The sequence below is a fragment of the Balaenoptera ricei genome, chromosome 10 (genome assembly GCF_028023285.1).
Source record: "Balaenoptera ricei isolate mBalRic1 chromosome 10, mBalRic1.hap2, whole genome shotgun sequence".
In the NCBI taxonomy this organism is placed as follows: domain Eukaryota; kingdom Metazoa; phylum Chordata; class Mammalia; order Artiodactyla; family Balaenopteridae; genus Balaenoptera; species Balaenoptera ricei.
The window spans coordinates 100,462,102-100,484,058 of NC_082648.1; the positions used below are offsets into that span (position 1 = coordinate 100,462,102).

Consider the following 21,957-nt stretch of genomic DNA (forward strand, 5'->3'; position numbering starts at 1 on the left):
GGGGGGCCAGGCTTCCTAGGAAGCACTGGTAACACTTGAAAAGCACCATGGTCTGCAGCCTAGGCTCTCTCTGTACCCCAGCCCCAAGAGCCAAAGAGGAGACCCAGAAGGAGGGCCTGGAAGGGAAGGACGTGGGGGACACCTGCAGGCTCCCCGCGCAAGCCAGGACTTGCCAGAAGCGACCGAGCCACCCACGCCCCACTGGGGAGCCTGTGGGCAGGATGTGCCAGCCTCCAACTTCAGCCAACTGGTGGCTAAAGGAGTCATCCTCTTGGGGAACCACCTCCACTAGGCCTCGACCTACCTAATCCCACATGACTTCTCACCTCCAAAACAGACCCTTGGCTCCAAAGAGGTCAAGATCCTCAGCCCTCTGCAAGGCCATGCTCATTCCAACCTCCAGACGTTGCTCCGGCCTAGAATGCTGTCCCTGCTCCCAACTCATAGCCCAGCCCCACCCACCCCACACATCTTCTCTGGTGATGCCAGCAGCAGACCCCTCTGCTCTGAATACCATGACCCTGAGAAGCAGAGCTGTGGCTTGGCCTCACTGCCCTCACTCTCCATGGAGGCCACCATCCTTTCTCCTCCCGACACCTTCACTGTGGGAATCAGATATCCAACCCTCTTCTCTTCTGAATTGTTTACTACGGCGTTGGGGATACAGAAAGTGTCCCCTCCAAATGCCCACTAAATACTTCTGGCTGATATTATGTCCCTGTGGGTAATCTCTCCTCCCAAGATCACTACTTGTTCACTCATTCATCTAGCAAACATCTGAGTGCTTAGAAAGTACCGATCCTGCCCATCTTCCATGCTACCTTTCCTGCCCCCCACCCTAGGGGGAGCCCTACCTCCCCCTTGCACCCCAGCAAATTCTGTAGCACCTCAAACAATGATCTGTCTCCTCCCTCAGGGAGCTTACCTCCAAATGTCACAGCCAAAGGCTCCTGGAGGGCAGGGCCATGTCCCTCCCGTGCAGGCACACAGCCAGCATGCAGAAGATGGTTCTGGAATGACCCACTTCAGTTAGCACCTTTTGGTGGGAAGGAGTAAAATTAAGCACAAAAGACTTTTTTCCACCTCGAGACCGCAAGGCTTTCTTTAGATTGTACAGCTCTGTGGGTCACACCAGTGAGAAGTGGCCTTCCATGGGGAAGAGGGAACTTGCTGGCAGCTTGGGAGCTGTGCACCTGGCAACGTGCGCCTAAGCTGCTCAGAGACGAGCAGGGCCGGTTCAGCCCGAGCAATCCTGGGCACATCCACCAGAGGAGGAGGAGGAGGGCGGCACTGCTGATTTATATGAGATGAAGAGTAATTTCAGGGACAGCATCACAAGATGAGCAGAGCCTGAAGAATCCTTAGGATTCTTCATACAAGAGATGTTCTTGTCTACCGACATCGCAGTTAAGAATTTAACAGGGTGCCTAAGGGTTTACATCAATGACAGGACTTGTTCAAGCCACTTGACTTAATATATGCTGACAATACACACTGGCAACTTCCACCTACTTTTTTCTTTTTTAACCAGCAGCTGAAGACTTCTGTAATAGCACTGTATTTAGCTACTTAATTTTTCCACAGCAGCTTCTGGCATCTGGGTAATTACGGCAACGCTGACCAACACACCCCAGAGGAACAGATTATATGTCGTGTGTGTGCTGATGGCCCCCCATCCCCCAGAGCAGAGGGACAGAGCTCCCAGCCAGCACCTGTCTTGAGGCCCGACACCACTTTACATGCATCTGTTCCCTTAACTCTCACAATCCTAGGATGTGGGTACTGTTAGTATCCCCATTTTACAGATTGGGAAAGTGAGAAAAAGAAAAATGAGTAACTTGCCTAAAGCCATACACACACAGTTAAGTGACAAGGCAGGGAGTCAAACCCAGGCCACTGGCTCCAAAGCCTGTGTCTGAACCTGTCCTGTTGCCTCTCCTGGTCTATCCCTCACAAGGCCATTCGTGTGCTCTAGCCTCTCCATACTACCACCTCGCTCAAGGCAGGCGCTGATGGCAATGTCACGACAGTTACCAAACAGAAAGTTTCCCCACGACTGTAAAGGATTCTGTCCATAGTTTCAGATCAGTGTTGAGAAGAACAGGAACCTGCATGTCTAAAGGCCAGCTTCACAGGAGCTCACAGGAAGTCTCTGCAGCCAGCGCCAGCTCCCCAAGTGCTTCTGCAGTGCTGGCGAGGCCACAGCCTCCCCAGAGGACAGCAGGCGGAGCTTGCCTGCCTGTGAACCCAGGACTGCATACAGGACCAGAGGGGCAGTCCTGAATCCCAGCGATGTCCCAGAGGCACCTCCACACTGCATCTTGGAACTGCCTGTTCTGATCCATTTTTATCTAGTTTTACCACCGACCGTCCCGCATGCTGTGAGAATGCACCTGACTATGCCAGGGAGCTGCTGCTGCTGAGCGGCTGGGATGTGCCGCGACTCCGTTGCTGCCCCGTCACTCTTGCTGCCTTCGGTGAAATGTTTCCCGGGCCACATGTGCCTCTCTGGCTACTGAAATTTGAGCTCCAGCCTGGACACCCACCAGGAAGGCTGCTACCAGCCGAGGGGTAGGGACTCAGGCTGTCACATTTCCCCCTGGAACTCACAGGGCCTAGCACACAGGAGGTGCTCAATAAACACACACTTTTAATAAAACGAAGTATTCAGCTAAAAGTCAATAATGACATTTCCCCCAATACCCAAAGAAGAAAAGTGTTGAGACAATTTTGAGTCCATCTTTTGAAAACTTGGGCTCCTGTGATCACTTGTCTCTATTAGACTATAATATCAGATGGGGGGCTTCCCTGGTGGCGCAGGGGTTAAGAATCCACCTGCCAATGCAGGGGACACGGGTTTGAGCCCTGGTCCAGTTAGATCTCACATGCCGCAGAGCAACTAAGCCCACGCGCCACAACTACTGAGCCTGCGCTCTAGAGCCCACGAGCCACAGCTACTGAAGCCTGCGCACCTAGAGCCCGTGCTCTGCAACGAGAAGCCGCCGCAAGGAGACGCCCGCACACCGCAACGAAGAGTAGCCCCCTCTCACCGCAACTAGAGAAAGCCCGCGCGCACCAGTGAAGACCCAAAGCAGCCAAAAATAAATAAAATAAATAAATTTATAATATCAGATGGTATTTGATGTCAGACAAAGTTATACACCTAATTAATCTAAGTTCATAAAACTAATGTATTTTAGTTTCCAGCAAACCCCAGGGCCTCACCCTCATCTTTTGCAGCACTTGAGCCTTTTGTGTCAGGAAAGCACCCACATGGCGCCGATGTCTCCATTCTTATTTCATCCTGGCAACCTCCCTCGAAGACCAGTATCATTTTCCCTCTTAAAGATGAAAACCCTGAAGCTCAGATTAGTCAAGCAACTTGCCGAAGGTCACACAGACAGCTAGTAATGGCACAGCTGGGATCAGAACCCAGATCTTTCCAACTGCAGAGCCAGTGTTCTTTCCACTAAGCCCACAGATGCTGGGAAGGTTCCGGGGGTTTTGCCATACGAACAAAATTTTATCAAACATGGACTTTGCTTTAACCAGCAGGCAGGAAGTAAGTGGGGTTCAGGAAGAGTAACCTCCAAAAAAAAACCACACACACCACAAAATAATCTGATTAGGAAAGGAATTCCTCATGGGCACAGACTGACAAGAAGATGCTCCAGCAAGCTCAAGGGTAGTGTGTTCAGCCCTCCGGCCACTTGCCTGTACTGTCCAACATGATGTCACATCACCGCCGTCCATTTTTCTATACAAAACTCAAAAGTAATGCTGCTTCTCAGGCCAAGCCCGGTAATTAGTGTACGTCACGTCAAGTCATATCAAGGCTAAACGTGGAAAGGAAGCTCTGAGAATGGACAAATTGACAAGACCTTAATTAACACCTCTAACCTCTCTCATTAATCCAACTCTCCTAACAAGGTAAGTTTACCACCTTCACTGAGAGCTAAGCCATACCTGCTGCCACCTAGATCTGACCACAAATGCCTGGCTGGTTTTGGGGTATGTTCATCTCATCTCCCAAATCTCAGCCAAAAAAGAGGGAGGGGGTGTCAGGCACGATTGGCGTGGTCTCTGCATTCATCCAGAAGAAATCATGGGCATTACCTCCCAGAAGCTGTCGCTGGACACTTCGACTCCAACGGAATCATCATAAGTGACAGACATCTCTTCAAAGGGTGAGGGAGCAGCAGGGAATGCTTAAATTCAGAGGTCAGCTTCAGATGCTCAAAATCCGTAGACAAACCTATAAAAGAAAAACATATCATTGTGGTTTTAAATTCCCAAGGTAAAAAAGCAAGCCATCTCCATTTCACTACTTCCATTTCCATTACTGCCTTCAGTACAGAGCAGTCTAAAATGTCTCCTTTTGGTGGGAGAAAGTCAATAAACTCTAAACTTGGCACTGACATACATGTGTGTGTTACATGCATGTGTGTGTGTATTTCACAGTAACAAGAAAACCTTTCAACATCTTAATTGAGGAGCTCAAAGAGCTTTCTGCAAACAGTCCGTGTACTTAAATCAACAGATTGATAACCTTAATCGGCCTCATCCCTTGGAGAAGGGGACAGAGAACATGTGAGGAGAACACGCCAAAGCAGAGTCCCTGCATCTCTGGGCCCACTCTGTTCCAGCCTGTCCTACCCATCCGACAGGACTAGGACCTGGGGTAAAATGTGAGTGGAAATAACCCACCTTCGACACCTGACTCCACTCTCCAGAGAGTTTCCACCAGGCTTTGCTTGTGTTGGGCACTGTCTCCCCCTTTCCACGACTGGCTCATTTCAGCCACTGATGCCCCGATTCAGACCAATTTATTCTGATACAGTCTGTGTGAGGGTCAGTTAGAAAGAGTAAAGTTCTAAATCCAAGCAAGGGTAACAGGGTGATTATTTCCCTTGCCAGAGAGAAGAAGTTGAAGGACCCCCCGCTAGATTCACAAGCACAAGTCACGTTGATGGAATGACCCGTCCACAACCAGATGAGATTCCCTGACTTCTTGGTGAAAAAGTGATTCCACCCTCCCTTATATATCACCCTGCATTCAGACCACACAGCCAGAGATCTGAAACTTTCCTAACTGCCGCAGTCAGGAGTCCAAAGCCTCAGCTTAGCCACAGGAGGGAGAAGGTAGGGCAGGGTAGGCAGAGTGATCTACATTGTTACACTTACAAGGTACAAGACTTTGCTTTGTTCTACGTACTTTCCCACATGTTATCGTACTTAATCCTCGTAATTCCCTGTGAGACAGTCTAGAAGCAGAGTAAGGAATACCAGCTGCCTGGGCTCTAATCCCAGACCCATTACTCACTAGCTGGGCAACAGTGGGCAAGGTACCTAAGCTCTCTGTACCTCAGTGGCCTTATCTGTAAAAGAGAGACAATACTGCAAGGAACTACTGTGAGGGTCAAATGCAGCAGGACACACAGGGGTGAACAGTACGTGGTCTCCAGTTAACTGCTATGTAGTAAATGATAATGTAATTATTATTAGATAGTAATTATTATCACTATCATTACTTTTATCTCTACTTTACAGCCCAGAAAACTGATGCTAAGGGAGGCTAAGTAACTTGTCCATGGTCACCCAAGCAATGAATGGTGGAGACCAGCAGGACACCAACTGTGCCTGTTTGTTAAGGTAATGTTCTCTCTATCATACCAAGATGTTTTCTAAAAATTGATCTCAAATTTAAATAAATCAGGTATCTTATAACCTAAGATCTAACTGCTAATTAAAAGGTTTAATCTGATGTATTTCACAGCTTCCAAACTTGAACACAGCCCTGTACGGACAATAAATTTGAAGTAAAGAGCAAATTATGGTACCTCGAAGCCAAGTACTCCAAATGCACGCACTCTATAACCAGGCAGAGTCGCATGGGTGCCACACACGCACTCTTCCAGACAGCGTGCTGGCAGGATCTCTGCTCCATAATCACAGAGGCAGCGTGTCCTTTTCGTTCCTGGGATATAACAAAGGCCAGACAGGCTTCTCTGGCCTGGGCCCTGGTGCTACGTTTCACAGCATTCCCTTCCTGTGGAATCCGATGCTCTTAGCCAGGGCCCTCCTAGAAGCACCCCAGTCCATGATTGCAACAGCAGAAAGTTTTCTACCCAGAGCAGCTGGTCTCTGCTCCAGGCTCCTCAGGGAATATCTGGGCTTTCGGCTCAGGCGAGTCTCAAAGTGGCCAAATCCAGCCACTGGCTGAGCTGCCTGGCCAGCTCCGGGGAGCAGCTGCAGGGGACAGGTGCAGGGAGATCGGGCGCCTGCTCTGGGCAGAGAAGCAGCTTGACACCTGAAAAGCTCATTTTCAGGAATTCATTTTCTGCCTGGGTTCAGCCCTGGTTTAGACACTAACAGAAGATGAGTTTTGCACAAGATTTATTAAGAGCCTACTAAGTGCCAGGAGCCAAGAAGAGGTTGCCACCAGGCTCAGCACGAAAAGACACAGACTTCTAGGAGCAAGAGACTGAATCACCGAGTACGGATGCCCTGCCCAGTAACAAAACCAAGAAACACCAGAGCTGCAGAGGGCACTGGAGATGAGGCATGGGCATACCTGACCAGTGGAAACAAGGGAAGTCCAGCTTTCTTTGCCCAAGTCACACAGTGGCAACTTGGTAATTTTCCCTGTCAGTGCAGGGACCTGTTTCTCACCAAAGCACTGTGCTCAGTGACTGCGACATTCCCAAGATCAAGGCCAAGCTGACTCCACCGGCACCCCGTGTAGCCACAGCCCAATGTGCAATGACTGCAGTCAGCTCACCTATCTGCGTGTGTGTTGTTTAGAGTTGCTTCTAATGCAGAACCAGCTCCCCCGCACAGATTCTCAGTTCTTGTTCCCCATCTCCCCACTTACACATTCTCCAAGCTTATATATGAATGTCATTAAGTAAATGCCATAATCTAAGTAAAACAAAATCAGTAAGGTCAATCTCTTTCTGTAAAATTGTGCAAGGCCTTCCATTTATATTAATAAATGACTTTTGGAAGCTCTGTGCCACCACTTCACTTCTGACTTGTAATAATTCAGAATTGATGACACTTCCCTTCTGAACCCTCAAAGCAGATCTGTTCAGTCTCCTCTAAGAAGTCAGAAGTCAGCAAAGACATTCAAAGTCCTAGAGAGGAAACCGAGGCAAGGCATAAAAAAAACCCAAGTAGACATAGAGAGTAAGAGGAAGAACTGAAGATCTCCTGCCCAAAGAGTTAGTGAGGTAATGTAGATGAAAGCCTAGGATGGTGGCAATCAGGAAAGCTCAGATTCACAAGCTCTACCACTGATGAGCTAGGTGACTGTGGGAAAGCCATTCTGTTCTCTGAGCCCCCGCTTCCTGAGCTGTGTTCTACCAGGTTTGAGCGAGGGTTAGACGAAATGGTGCATGAAGGCCCCAGGATCCCAGGTTGCAGCCCACGGCAGGGCCTCCCTCAGTGGGAGCCTCGCCCTGGGCCAACACCCTTGGCTCCAAGTGTCCTCACTCTTTCCTTCAGCTCCACATGACAGTCGTAAGGCAGACAGGAAAAAAAGAGGGGCCTGGGGGACCAGGGTCTGTACCACAGAGGAAAACCCAACTGGTATTAAAGCACCAGTTGACCTGAAAACTCATCTCTGACATTCACAGAGCAACACCAACTTCTGCGGGGCTTGAGGTCAGGCCGCCGCGGTCGCCCAAGCGGAATTCTCAACCAGCATCTCCCCAGGTCCCCCTTTCCTGCCCTGCAGTAGGGGTCCTGCCCAACCCTCCACCCCTCCCAAAGCACCCTGTACCAACCTCAGTGATCCTGGTCTCTCCTGGGTCTCTTCTCCCTCTCTGATAACCCCCTCTCCTTCTCCCCATCACTGGCACGCCCCATGGTCCATTCTTGAGGCTCTCCCTGTACCTCCCAGCAATGTTTCATCCCTTCCTATGACTTCAAATGTCACCCATATGTGGGAAGCAGCGGCACCTCTTCCAAGAGTCAGCCCCTCAATAAAATAAGAATGAGAATATTTTTCTCACAGGACTGAAGGAGGATTAGAGACAGGGAATCAAAGTCATGTGGCATACATCTGACACCCTAGAAGTGGTAGCCATTGCTCTTAAAATCACCACCCAGCAAACCACCAAAAGGTAGTGAGAAATGCCAGTGACTGGGGCTGGATTTGCTTTTTGTTTTCCCATGACTGTTGCTACTGGGATAAGCACTTGTACGAGGCTTCCCCTACCACCCTGATACTATCACCAGCCCTCCTTCACTCAGCAATGGGGAGGCCAATCATCACCTAATGCCTGGGAAGACATTCTCATGAGCCAGACACTGCACTAAGTGCCTTGCATGTGCTGGCAATCTGCAAGGGTGCTGACCTAGGATGAGCTTCCACTGAGGGAGGCCCTGCCATGGGCTGTGACCTGGGGCCCTGGGGCCTTCATTTAACCCTAATGACAACCCTCTGAGGGAAGTGTTAGAATCATGCTCCTTGTTAAAGGGATCCTGAGTCACAGGAAGGGTAAGGAGCTGGGCCAAGTGGTGGAGTTGAGATCTGAATAAAGGCAGGTTCACACCAGCCATGCTCTTAACCACTGACAGTAACCACCTCGGTGCTGAGCTCAAATCTTCTAGAACATAAAATGTGAAAAACAAAACACTTGCTGCTGTTTCTTTATGAGTTACTACTGAAGTCCAGTCCTCACGGACAGTCTGCTGATCTTAGCCTTCAGATGCATGTGAGTTGTAACACTGATTTTAATCTGATTTCCCTCACTAATGTCTTGTATAAATTATATGCGTTGCCCTATGTCCTACCTTTTCATTGCTTAATGGTGCCACCTGTTGCATAAATATTCTTAATTTTAATATAGTCTAACTTCTCAAATATTTTCTATTATAGTTAGTGCTTTTTATGTTCTGTTTAAGAAGTCTTTTCTTGGGCTTCCCTGGTGGCGCAGTGGTTGAGAATCTGCCTGCTAAAGCAGGGGACACGGGTTTGAGCCCTGGTCTGGGAAGATCCCACATGCCGCGGAGCAACTAGGCCCGTGAGCCACAACTACTGAGCCTGCGCGTCTGGAGCCTGTGTTCCGCAACAAGAGAGGCCACAATAGTGAGAGGCCCGCGCACTGCGATGAAGAGTGGCCCCCGCTTGCCACAACTAGAGAAAGCCCTTGCACAGAAACGAAGACCCAACACAGCCAAAAAGAAATAAATTTAAAAAATAAAACAAATAAAATAACAAATGTTCAAGTACAATTAGTGTCTAAAAAAAAAAAAAAGAAGTCTTTTCTTATGCTGAGGTCATAAAGATATTCATTTACCTTTATTATCTTTTAAATGGTTTTGTTTTGGTTGGTTTTTACTTTTCATACCCAGAAATTAATTTTGTATGTGATATGATATACAAGTTTCATTTTTTTCCATATGGATATCCAACTGTTCCAGCATGATTTGTTAAAAAGAGCTTCTTTACTTCCGTATTCTGCAGTGCCACCATTGTCCACAGATGTGTGGATCTTCACGTAGGCTCCCTATTCTGTATTCTGTCTGTTCTTGTGACAATACCACATTGTCTTAATTACCACAATCTTATAAGAATTCTTGGCATCTAGCAGAAGAAGTCCTCCGACTTTATTCTTCAAGAGCGGCTTGGCTATGCTTGGACGTATGTACACATGTATTTATTTAGCTGCACCGGGTCTTAGTTTCGGCATGGGGGATCTTTTAGTTACAGCATGCGGGATCTTTAGTTGCGGCATGGGGGAATCTTGTAGCTGCGGCATGAGGTCTCTAGTTCCCTGACCAGGGATCGAACCCAGGCCCCCTGCATTGGGAGCATGGAGTCTTAACCACTGGACCACCAGGGAAGTCCCACGGCCCTCTGCATTTCCATATACACCTTAAAATCTCCTTGTTCAGTTCCAACCAACCAACCAACCAACTAACTCTGCTGGGATTTTGATCAGGATCTCGCTGAATCCTCAGACCACTCTGAGTTAATGGACAACTTTACAGTACTGAGCCTCCTAATCCGTGGAATGTATTTCATTTATTCAGGCCTTCTTTAATTTCTCTCAATATGGATCTGTACTTTTTATAGAGTTCACGCACACCTTTGGTCAGTGTACTACTCAGCATTTAATATGACATTGATATTATAAATAGTATTTTAAAGTTTTTTTCACTTTGTTTATTGCTAACATATAAAGCAACTGATTTTTGTATACTTAATCATGTATCCACCAACTTTGCACTATTTATTTCCTTTTTTGGTACTTATTATTTCTAATTATCTATAAATTCATTTGGATGACCTATACACACATTCATATCATATTCAAATAATGACAGTTTTATTTCTTCCTTTGCAATTCTTAGGGCTTTTATTTCTTTTCCTTGCTTTTTTGCACTGGAGAGGACTTCCAATAAAATGTAGAGATCCTTTCTGGTCTCAAAGATGAAGTATTCAACAGTTCACCATTAAGTATAATGTTTGCTATAGGACTTTTTTTAAAATATCACTTTGCAGGTTAAGAAAGATTCCTTCTACTACAATTCTACTAAGAGCTTTTATCACATATGGATGTTTGTGTAAGATTGGATTTATTTTTCCTTAAATGTTTGGCAGAATTTGTCAGTGAAATAATCTGGGCCTGGAGTTTTCTTTAAACAGTTCTTTTTTTTTTTTTAATTTATTTTATTTATTTATTTTTGGCTGTGTTGGGTCATCGCTGCTGCGCGCGGGTTTTTCTCTAGTTGCGGCGAGCGGGGGCTACTCTTCGTTGCGGTGCGTGGGCTTCTCATTGCGGTGGCTTCTCCTGTTGCGGAGCACGGGCTCTAGGCATGTGGGCTTCAGTAGTTGTGGCTCACGGGCTCTAGAGCACAGGCTCAGTAATTGTGGCGCACGGGCTTAGTTGCTCCACGGCATGTGGGATCTTCCCGGACCAGGGATCGAACCCGTGTCCCCTGCATTGGCAGGCGGATTCGCAACCACTGCGCCACCAGGGAAGCCCTCTTTAAGCAGTTCTAATGACAGATTCTAGTTAAAAAGTAGAAGACTAGTCACGTATTTTCTATTTCTTTGTGATGATTTTGTAAAGTTGTGGTTTTCTAGAGAATCCAGTTCATTTTTTCAAATATATTAGCAAAAAGCTGTTCATATTATCCTCTTATGATCATTTTAAAGACTGAAAGACCTGTAGTAATGTTCCCCTTTTCATTCTTGACATTAGGTTTTTGTGCCTTTTCTCTTCATCAGTCTCATCAAAGGTTTATTGATTTTTGTTCTTTTTTTCAAAGAATCAACTTTTTTTTTTTTTTTTTTTTTTTCCCGGCCGCGCCGGATGGCTTGGTGGGATCTTAGTTCCCTGATCAGGGATTGAACCCGGGCCCCTGGCAGTGAGAGGACCAAGTCGTAACCACTGGACTGCCAGGGAATTCCGCAAAGAATCAACTTTTAGCTTTCTTTCAGCTGTCTATTGAATATTTGTCCTCTTTTTCCTTGATTTTTTCCCTTTATTATTTCCTTTCTTCTACCATCTTTGGGTTCAAGTTGTTCTTTTCCTAACTTCTGGAAATTAAAGCTTAATTCATTAATTTTCAGCCTTTCTTTTCTAATGTATGCATTTAAAGCTATAAATTTCCTTCTAAGCACAGTGTTTTTTTGTGTGTCTTTTGTTTTTGTTTTTACTATTTATTTTTTTATTTAGGCTGCGCCAGGTCTTAGTTGTGGCATGCATGCAGGATCTAGTTCCCCGACCAGGGATCAAACCCAGGCCCCCTGCATTGGGAGCACAGAGTCTTACCCACTGAACCACCAGGAAGTCCCTAAGCACAGTTTTAGCTATATTCTACAATCTCATTTATTTTTTCATAAGAGTCCCACGAGGTAGGCATATTTATTTTCTTTTCTGAAGATGTGAAACTAAAGGTCAAGTAACTTTTAAAAAATTTTTTTATCGAAGTACAGTTGATTTACAATGTTGCGTTAATTTCTACTGTACAGCAAAGTAATTCAGTTATGCATATATATACATTCTTTTTTATATGCTTTTCCATTATGGTTTATCACAGGATATTGAATATAGTTCCCTGTGCTATACAGTAGGACCTTGTTGTTTATCCATTCTATATATAACAGTTTGCATGTGCTAATCCCAAACTCCTAATCCATCCCTCTCCCATCCCTCCTCCCCCTGGCAACCACAAGCCTGTTCTTTATGTCTGTGAGTCTGTTTCTGTTTCATAGATAGGTTCATTTGTGTCATTTTTTTAAAATTTATTTTAAAAAATATTTTATTTATTTATTATTTATTTATTGGGCTGCATTGGGTCTTAGTTGTGGCATGCGGGATTTTTCGTTGTGACGCACAGGCTCTTCGTTGCAGCACATGGGCTTCTCTCTAGTTATGGCGCACAGGCTCCAGAGCGCGTGGGCTCTGTAGTTTGCGGCACACGGGCTCTCTAGTTGAGGTGTGCAAGCTCAGCAGTTGTGGCACGCGGGCTTAGTTGCCTGCAGCATGTGGGATCTTAGTTCCCCAATCAGGTATTGAACCTGCGACTCCCACATTGGAAGGAGGATTCTTGACCACTGGACCACCAAGGAAGTCCCTCATTTGTGTCATATTTTAGATTCCACATATAAGTGATATCATATGGTATTTGTCTTTCTCTTCCTGACTTACTTCATTTAGTATGATAATCTCTATGTCCATCCATGTTGCTGCAAATGGCATTATTTCATTCTTTTTTATGGCTGAGTAATATTCCATTGAATATATATATACCACATCTTCTTTATCCATTCATCTGTCAATGGACATGTAGGTTGTTTCCATGTCTTGGCTATTGTGAATAGTGCTGCTGTGAACTAAGGGGTACGTGTGTCTTTTGTTTTCTTGTTTTTGTTTTTTAAAAATATTTATTTATTTTGGCTGCACCGGGTCTTAGTTGTGGCATACGGGATACTTTGTTGTGGCATATGGGATCTAGTTCCCCGACCAGGGATCGAACCCCGGTCCCCTGTATTGGGAGCATGGAGTCTTACCCACTGGACCACCAGGGAAGTCCCTGCATGTATCTTTTGAATTATAGTTTTGTCTGGATATATGCCTAGGAGTGGGATTGCTGGATCATATAGTAGTTCTGTTTTTAGTTTTTTTGAGGAAATCTCCATACAGTTTTCCATAGTGGCTGCACCAACTTACATCCCCATCAACAGTGTAGGAGGGCTCCCTTTTCTCTACACCCTCTCCAGCATTTGTTATTTGTACACTTTTTAATGATGGCCATTCTGACTGGTACCTCATTGTAGTTTTGATTTGCATTTCTCTAATAATTAGTGACCTTGAGCATCTTTCCATGTGCCTGTTGGCCATCTGTATGCCTTCTTTGGAGAAATGTCTATGTAGATCTTCTGCCGATTTTTCTATTGGGTTGTTTGGTTTTTTGTTGTTGAGTTGTATGAGCTGTTTGTATATTTTGGAAATTAAGCCCTTGCTGGTTGCCTCATTTGCAAATATTTTCTCCCAGTCTGTAGGTTGTCTTTTTGTTTTGTTTATGGTTTCCTTTGCTGAACAAAGGCTTGTAAGTGGGTTCCATCTTTTTTTTTTTTTTTGCTTTTATTTCTAATGCCTTGGGAGACTTACAGGTCAAGTAACTTGCTCAAAATTATAAATGGTGACAAATGGTGAAATCAAGGTTCAAAACCAGGTTCTGTGCTTCTAAAATTCAAGTTCTTCCTATTATAGTACATTACATATAATTAGTAGTTTATAGGTATTATGAATAAAATGCTATGAAAATATCAAGAAAGCAAAGTCGGGTCTTTTCCTCCACAGGATGTGGGAAAAGCTAGAAAGGGACTTACAGGCAAATAGGCTCTGCTGAGGTACACAGGAGAAGGGCTTCCTATCTGTAAGCAGGGGAAGAGGGGAGGGGCAAGAGGGATTGACAAGATGGGTTAACAGAGGCCAAGAAAATCTCATCTGCCCCTGGAAATCCATGATTGGTGATTTTATAAAAGTAACAGAATCAGCTCTCAGCCTTCAGGGCTCACTCAAGAAATGTTCTCCATGATGAACAGTTAGATCCATTCTTTTATGACCAGGATTTGACTGGCATCACGATCAACCACTATCCCTGGGTCCACATGACCTCTTGAGTCATACCAGCGATAGCCAAGCTCAGAGACGGTCAGGAAGGGACTGGAAGAAAAGAGCACAGAAAGCATCTTGTGGCTTAATGACACACTGGTCTTGTGTCAACTTAAAACTGGAAAGAAGGGAAGACCTGTCATCCTCAGCTGCTCTTGGGGAGCCTCATTCATGCATTCAACAAAGATCTAAATTTCAAGAACTGAACTAGTGCTGGGAATACAAACAGCTTGTAGGCTAGACCTCAATTTCTTTTAAGTAAAAATGAAAAACTAAACTAGACTAGAATAATGGGAAAATCAGGAGATACTCAAATGTTAAATTTGTCAAACACAAACAGAATACTCTTTGCCCTTTTAGCACTGTAATTAAAGTGAAATTGGTAGTAAATGCTTGATGACAATCTAAATAAAATCACAGGATATCTGCTCTACAAATTTATATAAGACAAGAGAAACTGTGATACTCAATGCTATGGGGTCTTAATGTACCAATCAACTTGCAATGTTTTTTCTTTTAATGTATTTGTAACTTAAAAAAACAAAAATAACCCATGTTTTCCATAGAGGACTCAGAGAAGAGAGTTTGGGAGAGAAAGGAAGAACAGGAAGAAAGATTATCCATAGTTCCATCACTCAAAGACAACACAATGCATGCTCTTCCCTCAAAGCTTATTTCCAGTCATCACTTAATTCCCTCCTTAAAGTGCGAAGTGGGGTGGGAATAGGGGTGGACATGTGTGAATAGGGGGCTTGGAGCTGCAGACAAATAAGTCTAAGGTAAGAGGAGAGGGCACAGGGCATAGCCTACACACAAAGAGAAAAATAAGATTTCTGAACAAAGCCCCCGAATGTCCAGCCACACACTGGCGCTCTGTTCTAGTGTGTGCAGGTTCACTTTAGTATGCCCCGCTCCTGAGGGGGGACCAGCTGCAGACCAGGTCGCACCCCAGGAGCACTCTCAATCCCATAGTGAAACCAAGGCCACCAAGGAAGGAACTAGAAGAGCTGCCTAATGGCACCACTCAGGTGTTCAGTAACTATCTAATGACTGAAAGACGGCCCCAAAGAAGGCTCCCTGGGCTGAAGTCAGCCATGTCTGTGTCAAGTAAAGCAAGCCTGCTTCAACCAGGTGTGGTTCTGTTGCTCCACCTGGAGCCCAGGGTAGGCATAAACCAACATCTAAGCAGCTTCCACATACCGGGCACATCTTAGCACCAGCTTTAGACATATTATTTTTGTTCCTCAAAAACCCTGCAAAAGTGAATTACTGTGCCCATTTAACAGGAAGGCAACCGAGGTGCAAACCATTCAAACCATTCGTCAAGGGCCCCACAGCTTGCAAATGCAAGGCCGTGACTCAACCCAGCCTGTCTGACTCCATACTGCCCAACCCCAGCAGGACACCTCAACTCCAGCCTGAGTCATTCCCAGCTCTGGGAACCCTGCTCGGCTGGGAGGCTGCTCCCTAGAAAGGGGGCTTGATTCTCAGAGCTGTCTTATTAAGGGCCAAAGACCCTGACGTGTCAGGGAATATTACTCAGAATTTTTTTTTCCACACACAAACATCCTTAACCATAAAAATGAACCTGGTTTCAGTACACTCTGGGTAAAGAAACACGTAAGTTGGGGAACCTGAGGCTTCTGAGGGCAACAAGAGAACCTGCAGACTCTGCTTCAAAGGGAGATCAGGTTGGGCACATTTCCTAGTTCTGCTTCCTTCATTCTTTCAGGGTCTTAAAAGACATGCTATGGCACAAGTCGGTCTCTAATGCCAAATGGTACTGAATGCTCCTAAGATACATTTATCAATGCCAACAACATAAATGTATATTTAATAATTAATTGGGTGCGTCTCAACAGGAAGGTGAAGTTCCTCAGAAGACAGTGTGAGGATGGGTGGAAAACAAGTCTTAGCTTCACCTCTGGGAAGCCAGCCCCCTATCCCTCCAGACGGCCCTGTCCGCCTCTGTAAGGCAAGGGCATCACTGGTGCTCCTGCCCTCCCGAGTATGAAGAGGCTCAGGGGTGGTAACGGATGTGGAAGAACTTTGGGAAAGTGCAAAGTGACAGACAAGTGAGTTAGTACTGCTCTTCCCAAGGACAGGTACTGAGTCTGGCACTTCCGTAGTATATTTCAGACTGTCTAGCACCCAGCAGTTGACTGACTATGTCTCCCTAAAGAAACTGAACTACAGTACTCGACGATAATGCTGAATGAGTTCAGTTACCTCGGAACACACGCTGCACGTGAGGGAGAGCACTCCTGTCGGACACTCTTCCTGCGCATGGACCCGGTCCTGATTCTATCTTGTGGGCTACACTGCGCGCCAAACACGCTGAAACAGGCTTTTACACTCTAACCTGGTGATAGGAGAATGCCATCTGAATCCCAAACAACCGCTCTGAAATGAACTTTTAGGATGAGGTAGTGTATACTGAGTTATTCTTGATCCCTTCCCATCACAACAGGAGAAACAGACAAGAAAATATGTTCCCCATGTATTTCCTTCAACTCTGTTTCTCTCCCCCAAATCACACTAAAACAGCCAGTTCAAGAGAGGTGCACACATCTCTCCCTCCCTGCCCCTAAGGGCCCACTAGGTTGACAAGAAGGAACCTGTAACAGTGCAGCAACAGAGCAGCAGGGAGGATGTGCTAGAGGAAAGCAGACAGGTCTGGGCTGGGAGGAAACTAAGAAAACCATCCCAGAGGCCAGGGTGGGGACGAGCCTTCCCAGGGCAGGGGTGCCGAACAGAGCTGGGGGAGGGGGGACTGAGAAGCAACCATCACAGTAATTTTTAAAACTGCACTTGTGACCATCGAGCCCAGACACCCTTCAGGGAGGCCCACCTGGGGCCTTGCCCAGCCTCTGCTGAAACGCAGACATCCTCCCTCTTAAGGCAGCGGCCAACAGGGAAACCCGGATCAGCTTCCTAATCAACCCTCTTCTTCTCTCATGAACATGAACTGATAACCAAGGATCTTCAACCATTAAATAAATAATAATGAAATAAAAACCCAAACCATGAAAGAGTAGGACCAGGATAAGCAGGACGACTTTTACTTTGAATTGATCTCTGGGGAAAACACAGATATTTCAGGGAACAAGAGAGAAATTCTAATAAACGCTGGTAAGAATTCTCCAAGAAAGTCAAGGGTTATTGTACCCGTAAAACAGGAACAGGCTGCTATGACAAAGGAGTGATTAGGTAGTAAGTAAATTTTTTTTCTTAATTTTTAAGAACCTTATTACCAAAATAAACATTTTAATGTTTGGTGTGTATAATAGAATGACAAGATTAAAGAGGAAGCTAGTGACCTAGATGACAAGATCACAGGAACCTCCAGTCACATAAAACAGGGGGAGTAAGAGGCTGGTCAAGGGACAAGGAGGAGCCAGGCTGGAGGTCTCGCAGGCGGGGAGGCGCAGGGGAAGCCCTGGACTGCAGGCTCTGCCATGTGTCTCACTTACCACTCGGCTCTAGTGCCCCCCAGTGCTGCACACAGTAGGTGCTCAACCAAGATCTGAGTGAGTGAATAGCAGGTGGGGATTTCCAACCTCTCCCTCCTTTTCTGAGGCCTCTGGGAGGAGCGCAGCTCCGCTGTGGCCACTCAGGGAACTGCTGGTCATCAGTGGAGTGGGCAGGCCCTCAGGCAGGCTCCTCTCGGAGACTTTAAAATTCCAGTTGCACAAGGGGTAGGGGCAGTGTGTTTCTGCCCATTGAAGGTGTAAAAGCAACAAATTTGAGACTTGAGAGCAAGAAAATCCTAAGTGTAAAGATGTACAAATCATCCCCCCTCCCCCTTCCCCTCCCAGTCCTGAAAAACACATTCGTGGTCCCCCATGTGTGTCCTGGGAACACAGTAGGCCCTCAAAAGATACTTGCTGAATACATTCAGGAATCCAGGATGACCGAGGTGAGGGAAATGGTTCCCAGATCTCTGGATTCCAATGACTTCTGCCACTGATGTAAGTAAACACCGTGAGTCAGAGCCATTCCCAAAATGGTGCACAGAGTATCAGAGGTTAACGGAGGCTGCCAAGGGTGCCCTTGGTCCAGGCTGGGAGCTGGCATAACATCTTTCCTCCCCTCCGGGCCTGATAACACATATATCAAGTAAAGAAAGGTACAAATTACATAAGTACATTCAGCTCCCCCTTAATGCCCTTAATTCATTCCAAGAAATAAAAACAGAACAGGTCATTAGGCCAAAAGGATATTACTATAAAGCAAGAACATTCCGAGGGGAGGCACATGTTGCTCATCTCTCTGAAAGTCAGCCTTGGAGAAGCCATCTCTAATCTCTGTAACTGCAGAAGGCAGCACAGAAGGAAGGCGTCCTCACTGCTGCCCACATACAACGCTGGCCTGGCCTGTGCTACCCTGCAGACCTCGCCGTGAGCACACACTGGATCTAAGGTTTGTTCCTCCTTCATTATCCAGGGTGGGAAATTCTTCACTCATTAGAAGTGACTACAATTTCTTCTAAGCCACTGTTTGGCCTGGAGTGAGGGGAGGATCAATCCTTAAGCAAGGAGTGGATTTACCCATTCATTCTACAAACAGATGTTTGAGTACTTACTATGTGCCAGGCACTCTTCTAAGTCCAGGGTTTGGAGCAGTGTACAAGACAGACACGGCCCCTGCCTGCCTGGGCCTGACGTCCTAATAGGGCAGACTGACACACAGTAAAGTAAAAACAGCCACGAGTGTGAAAAGGGCTAGAACGGAGGTAAATAAGGCGTTATGAGAGAGTGGAGGGAAGAACGGGGGGAAGGACTTGTGAAGGTAGAATGGTCGGGAGGACCCAAGGTGGAGAGCAAGTGGGGGTGTGAAGGACGGGGAGGGGCCTTTCCAGCAGAGGGAGGCCCCAGGGAACAAAGGTGGCTGTTCCAGTCCCAGCAGGGCAGGAGCCCACAGGCTTGCCTGAGGTGCCACTGAGGACGCCAGGGAGGAATGGTCGCGTCACTGGTGAGCTGCGTGGTAACTCAGATCTTATATCTGTGCTAGCAGACAAAAATTCAAGCCTCAAGTGCTTGTAAGATATGCTACTGAAAACCAAGCACGTATATACGCATAGTCTTCCATACCTGTCTGTACCTGTGCTGCCTCTCAACATGTGATATATTTAACCGAAGAGAAACACCTAGCCTTTGACCCAACTATTTCTTCTAAAACTTCTCCTACAGATAAACTTACCCAAGGATTACAGGTAGATATTCACTGTGGCACTGTTTTCAATAGCAAGAAAAATAAGACGCTGAAAACCACCTCACTGTCCATCAAGAGTCGCAAGTGCTGATACACCTGTGGAGTGGAACACAGGCAGCCAGAGGAGAGAGAGGGCGGGGAACTGCGTGTACAGACGCGGAAGAATGACACATCGGTGTTCCCCCATATCAAGCGGAATCAGTGGGTTGTAGCACGGTGATATAATCTGATCCCACTGTATTAAAACACAGTTAGGTACCCACCAAAGTGTGCCAACGCACAGAAAGTCCCAGTGGGGTCTCAGACTTGGGGGGGGGGGGTTGGACTTTCACATTTCACCTCGTTCTAACCTGTTTGAAAATTCTGACTATCACCATGTAATACTTTTAGGATACAGCAACTAGTTAATAAAAAATACCCTACTTTGTTTCGTTAATGGCCTGTGCTGGAATGAAGGAGGGGGCCACGTGACTGCACCACAGCCTCGAGAGAGGACTGACCACCCCCTCTTCAGAGGTGCCCGAAGCCCCCGCCCCGGCACCGCTCCGTTGCATAACCGCAGTCATCTCCCAGTGGTGTCCTGGCTCCCCCACTGCCCTTCAGTCTATTCTCAACACAGCGACGCTTTCAAAACTCAAGTCAGACCACAGAGCAGTCACTCAGTAAAAACTTGCTAGATGAATTCAGGAGGAGAAAAGTTGAACTGAAAAGTCTGGGTAGTTTTGATTCATACAGACTGAAGATCCACAGATGGAAAATACTTGGGGCATTTATGTGAAGATGCTTTAACTCTAGTGGTTAGAACTCTCTTATAAACACTCTGCACATGTTAAACTAAACCACAGCTGGGTTTAGTAACCACCGTGCGGGACGCGTGGCTCAGTCCTGACTGTCTACCAGCAGCCACACAGGAAGCCCTTCTCCTGCTCAGCCACGGGGCCTGACCACCATGGGCGCCCACAAGCTCCTGGGTCCTCTCCGCCTCCAGCTCAGGCTATTCCTGTACGTCTAGTCAGTCCCTCCTGAGAAAGGACGGGCTTTCCTGCTTCTCTCTGGCCCTCAAGCCACCTCCCACCCGGCCGGTGTCCAGGGAGTAGGGCCTGAGGTAATACACTCCTTTGCACCATTAGCAAAGCAGGAACGCTTTTTTTTAATGGCTCAAATGTCCAGCACAGACTATTTTGTTGCCAACGATTTCATCTGGAAAAGTGAACATTCCTCAAAGGAAGAGATAGAGATCAGCAAATAAAGTGACTTATATCTCTGGAACATTGTGTAGTGCATTGACTTCAACAATGGAAAGCAGCTTGTGCACCGCGAGATGCTCAGTTTTAAAGGCTGCCCACTCCAAGGGAAGCACACGCCACACCTCGGCAAGTCCCAGGCCCCGGCCGGGGCGGGGAGGGTCCTCCAGAAGCACCTACAAGTGCGGGCAGTGTGGGCCGAACACACTCAAAGGTACTTCCAGAGACGAAAACAACAGTCAGCATCTCTCACAGACAAAGTTGGTGCTGCTGTGAAAACCACCTCCTGAAACTAGTAAAGGATTCGCAACCACTTGATGGCACAGAACTACCTGCTGCGAACTGAAGTAAGAGCTGGTGAGAGGAAGGGGAATTTCAAGAACTCTATTAGGACACAGAGCCATTCTGCCAAAAACAAACATGGCTCAGACCCTGGAATGTCACAGTTCAGAAGAAAAGACAAAAAGAGTGGGGGAAAAAAACACATCTTATTTTGTTTAGTCAACACTACAGGGCCTCTTCCTCTCACAGAAAAAAATCATGTTGGGTTAGGTTAAAGAAAAACAAAATTTTCTAAACAGGGAAGCTATTCCACAGTATCAAATGTGGCGCTGCTTTGGTTCAGCACAGCATCAGTTCCAAAGCAGGTGCGTTCCCACTCAGGTGTGACCACCCGGCTGCCGTAGCTTTGCTCATTCAACCCGCCCTGTACTGCTAAGCCCGTGACAGTTTCAAGCCCAAATGTCTATTCTTTTGGTCACCACAGGGCCGTCAAAACCAGTGAGGGCTCCTCGTGGCGGGGCTCTGCTCTGCTAGCCTTCATTCTCATTACTCAGCCCTTTCTTCTCCTGTCATCCACTGTCTGTCTGTGCTGCAGTCACGGCCAGCAAGCCACCTTGAGCACCTCCCCTGCTGTCCACGCCGTCTCCCCATCACTCCTAACGGCTATACAGCATCGCGTCTTGGCCCCGCATGACCACACCAGGCCCTCACAGTCACACCTCGGGGGTTTGGGTCTTTCCCAGTCAGAGCCAAGACTGGGGGAATGTCACGGTACATACAGCTTCCCACTCTGTCCAGTTACTTCACTGGGGGCTCTGGGCTCACACGTTCTAACGATATTTGGTGAACCTCTCAAATACAGTTTAAAAAGCAGGAGTTCAATCTGACATCCTCAATCTACATTTAAGGGGGCGATTACACACGCATGAGAAAGGATGGAAAGACACCCTGAGAGGCACGGAGAAAAAATGACCCCAAAACACACCTTGGCCTTTGGGGTCTTACTTGTTTCACACAATGAATCTGAGGATATTTTTTTTTTCTTTCTTTCTTTCTATTTATTTATTTGTTTCTTTGTT

The 21,957-nt window shown here is 46.6% G+C and overlaps 1 protein-coding gene across 3 annotated transcripts in view; it reads right to left on the reverse strand.

Annotated features, from left to right (window-relative positions):
- PACSIN2 (protein kinase C and casein kinase substrate in neurons 2) overlaps positions 1-21,957 on the reverse strand; it is a 135,530-nt gene that overhangs the window by 37,668 nt on the left and 75,905 nt on the right. For all 3 annotated transcript variants that reach the window (XM_059937111.1, XM_059937109.1, XM_059937110.1), the window contains exon 2: positions 4,117-4,255. In XM_059937111.1, coding sequence (XP_059793094.1) covers positions 4,117-4,176 — 60 coding nt within the window. In that variant the 5' untranslated portion in view covers positions 4,177-4,255. The remainder of the gene's footprint in view (positions 1-4,116; positions 4,256-21,957) is intronic.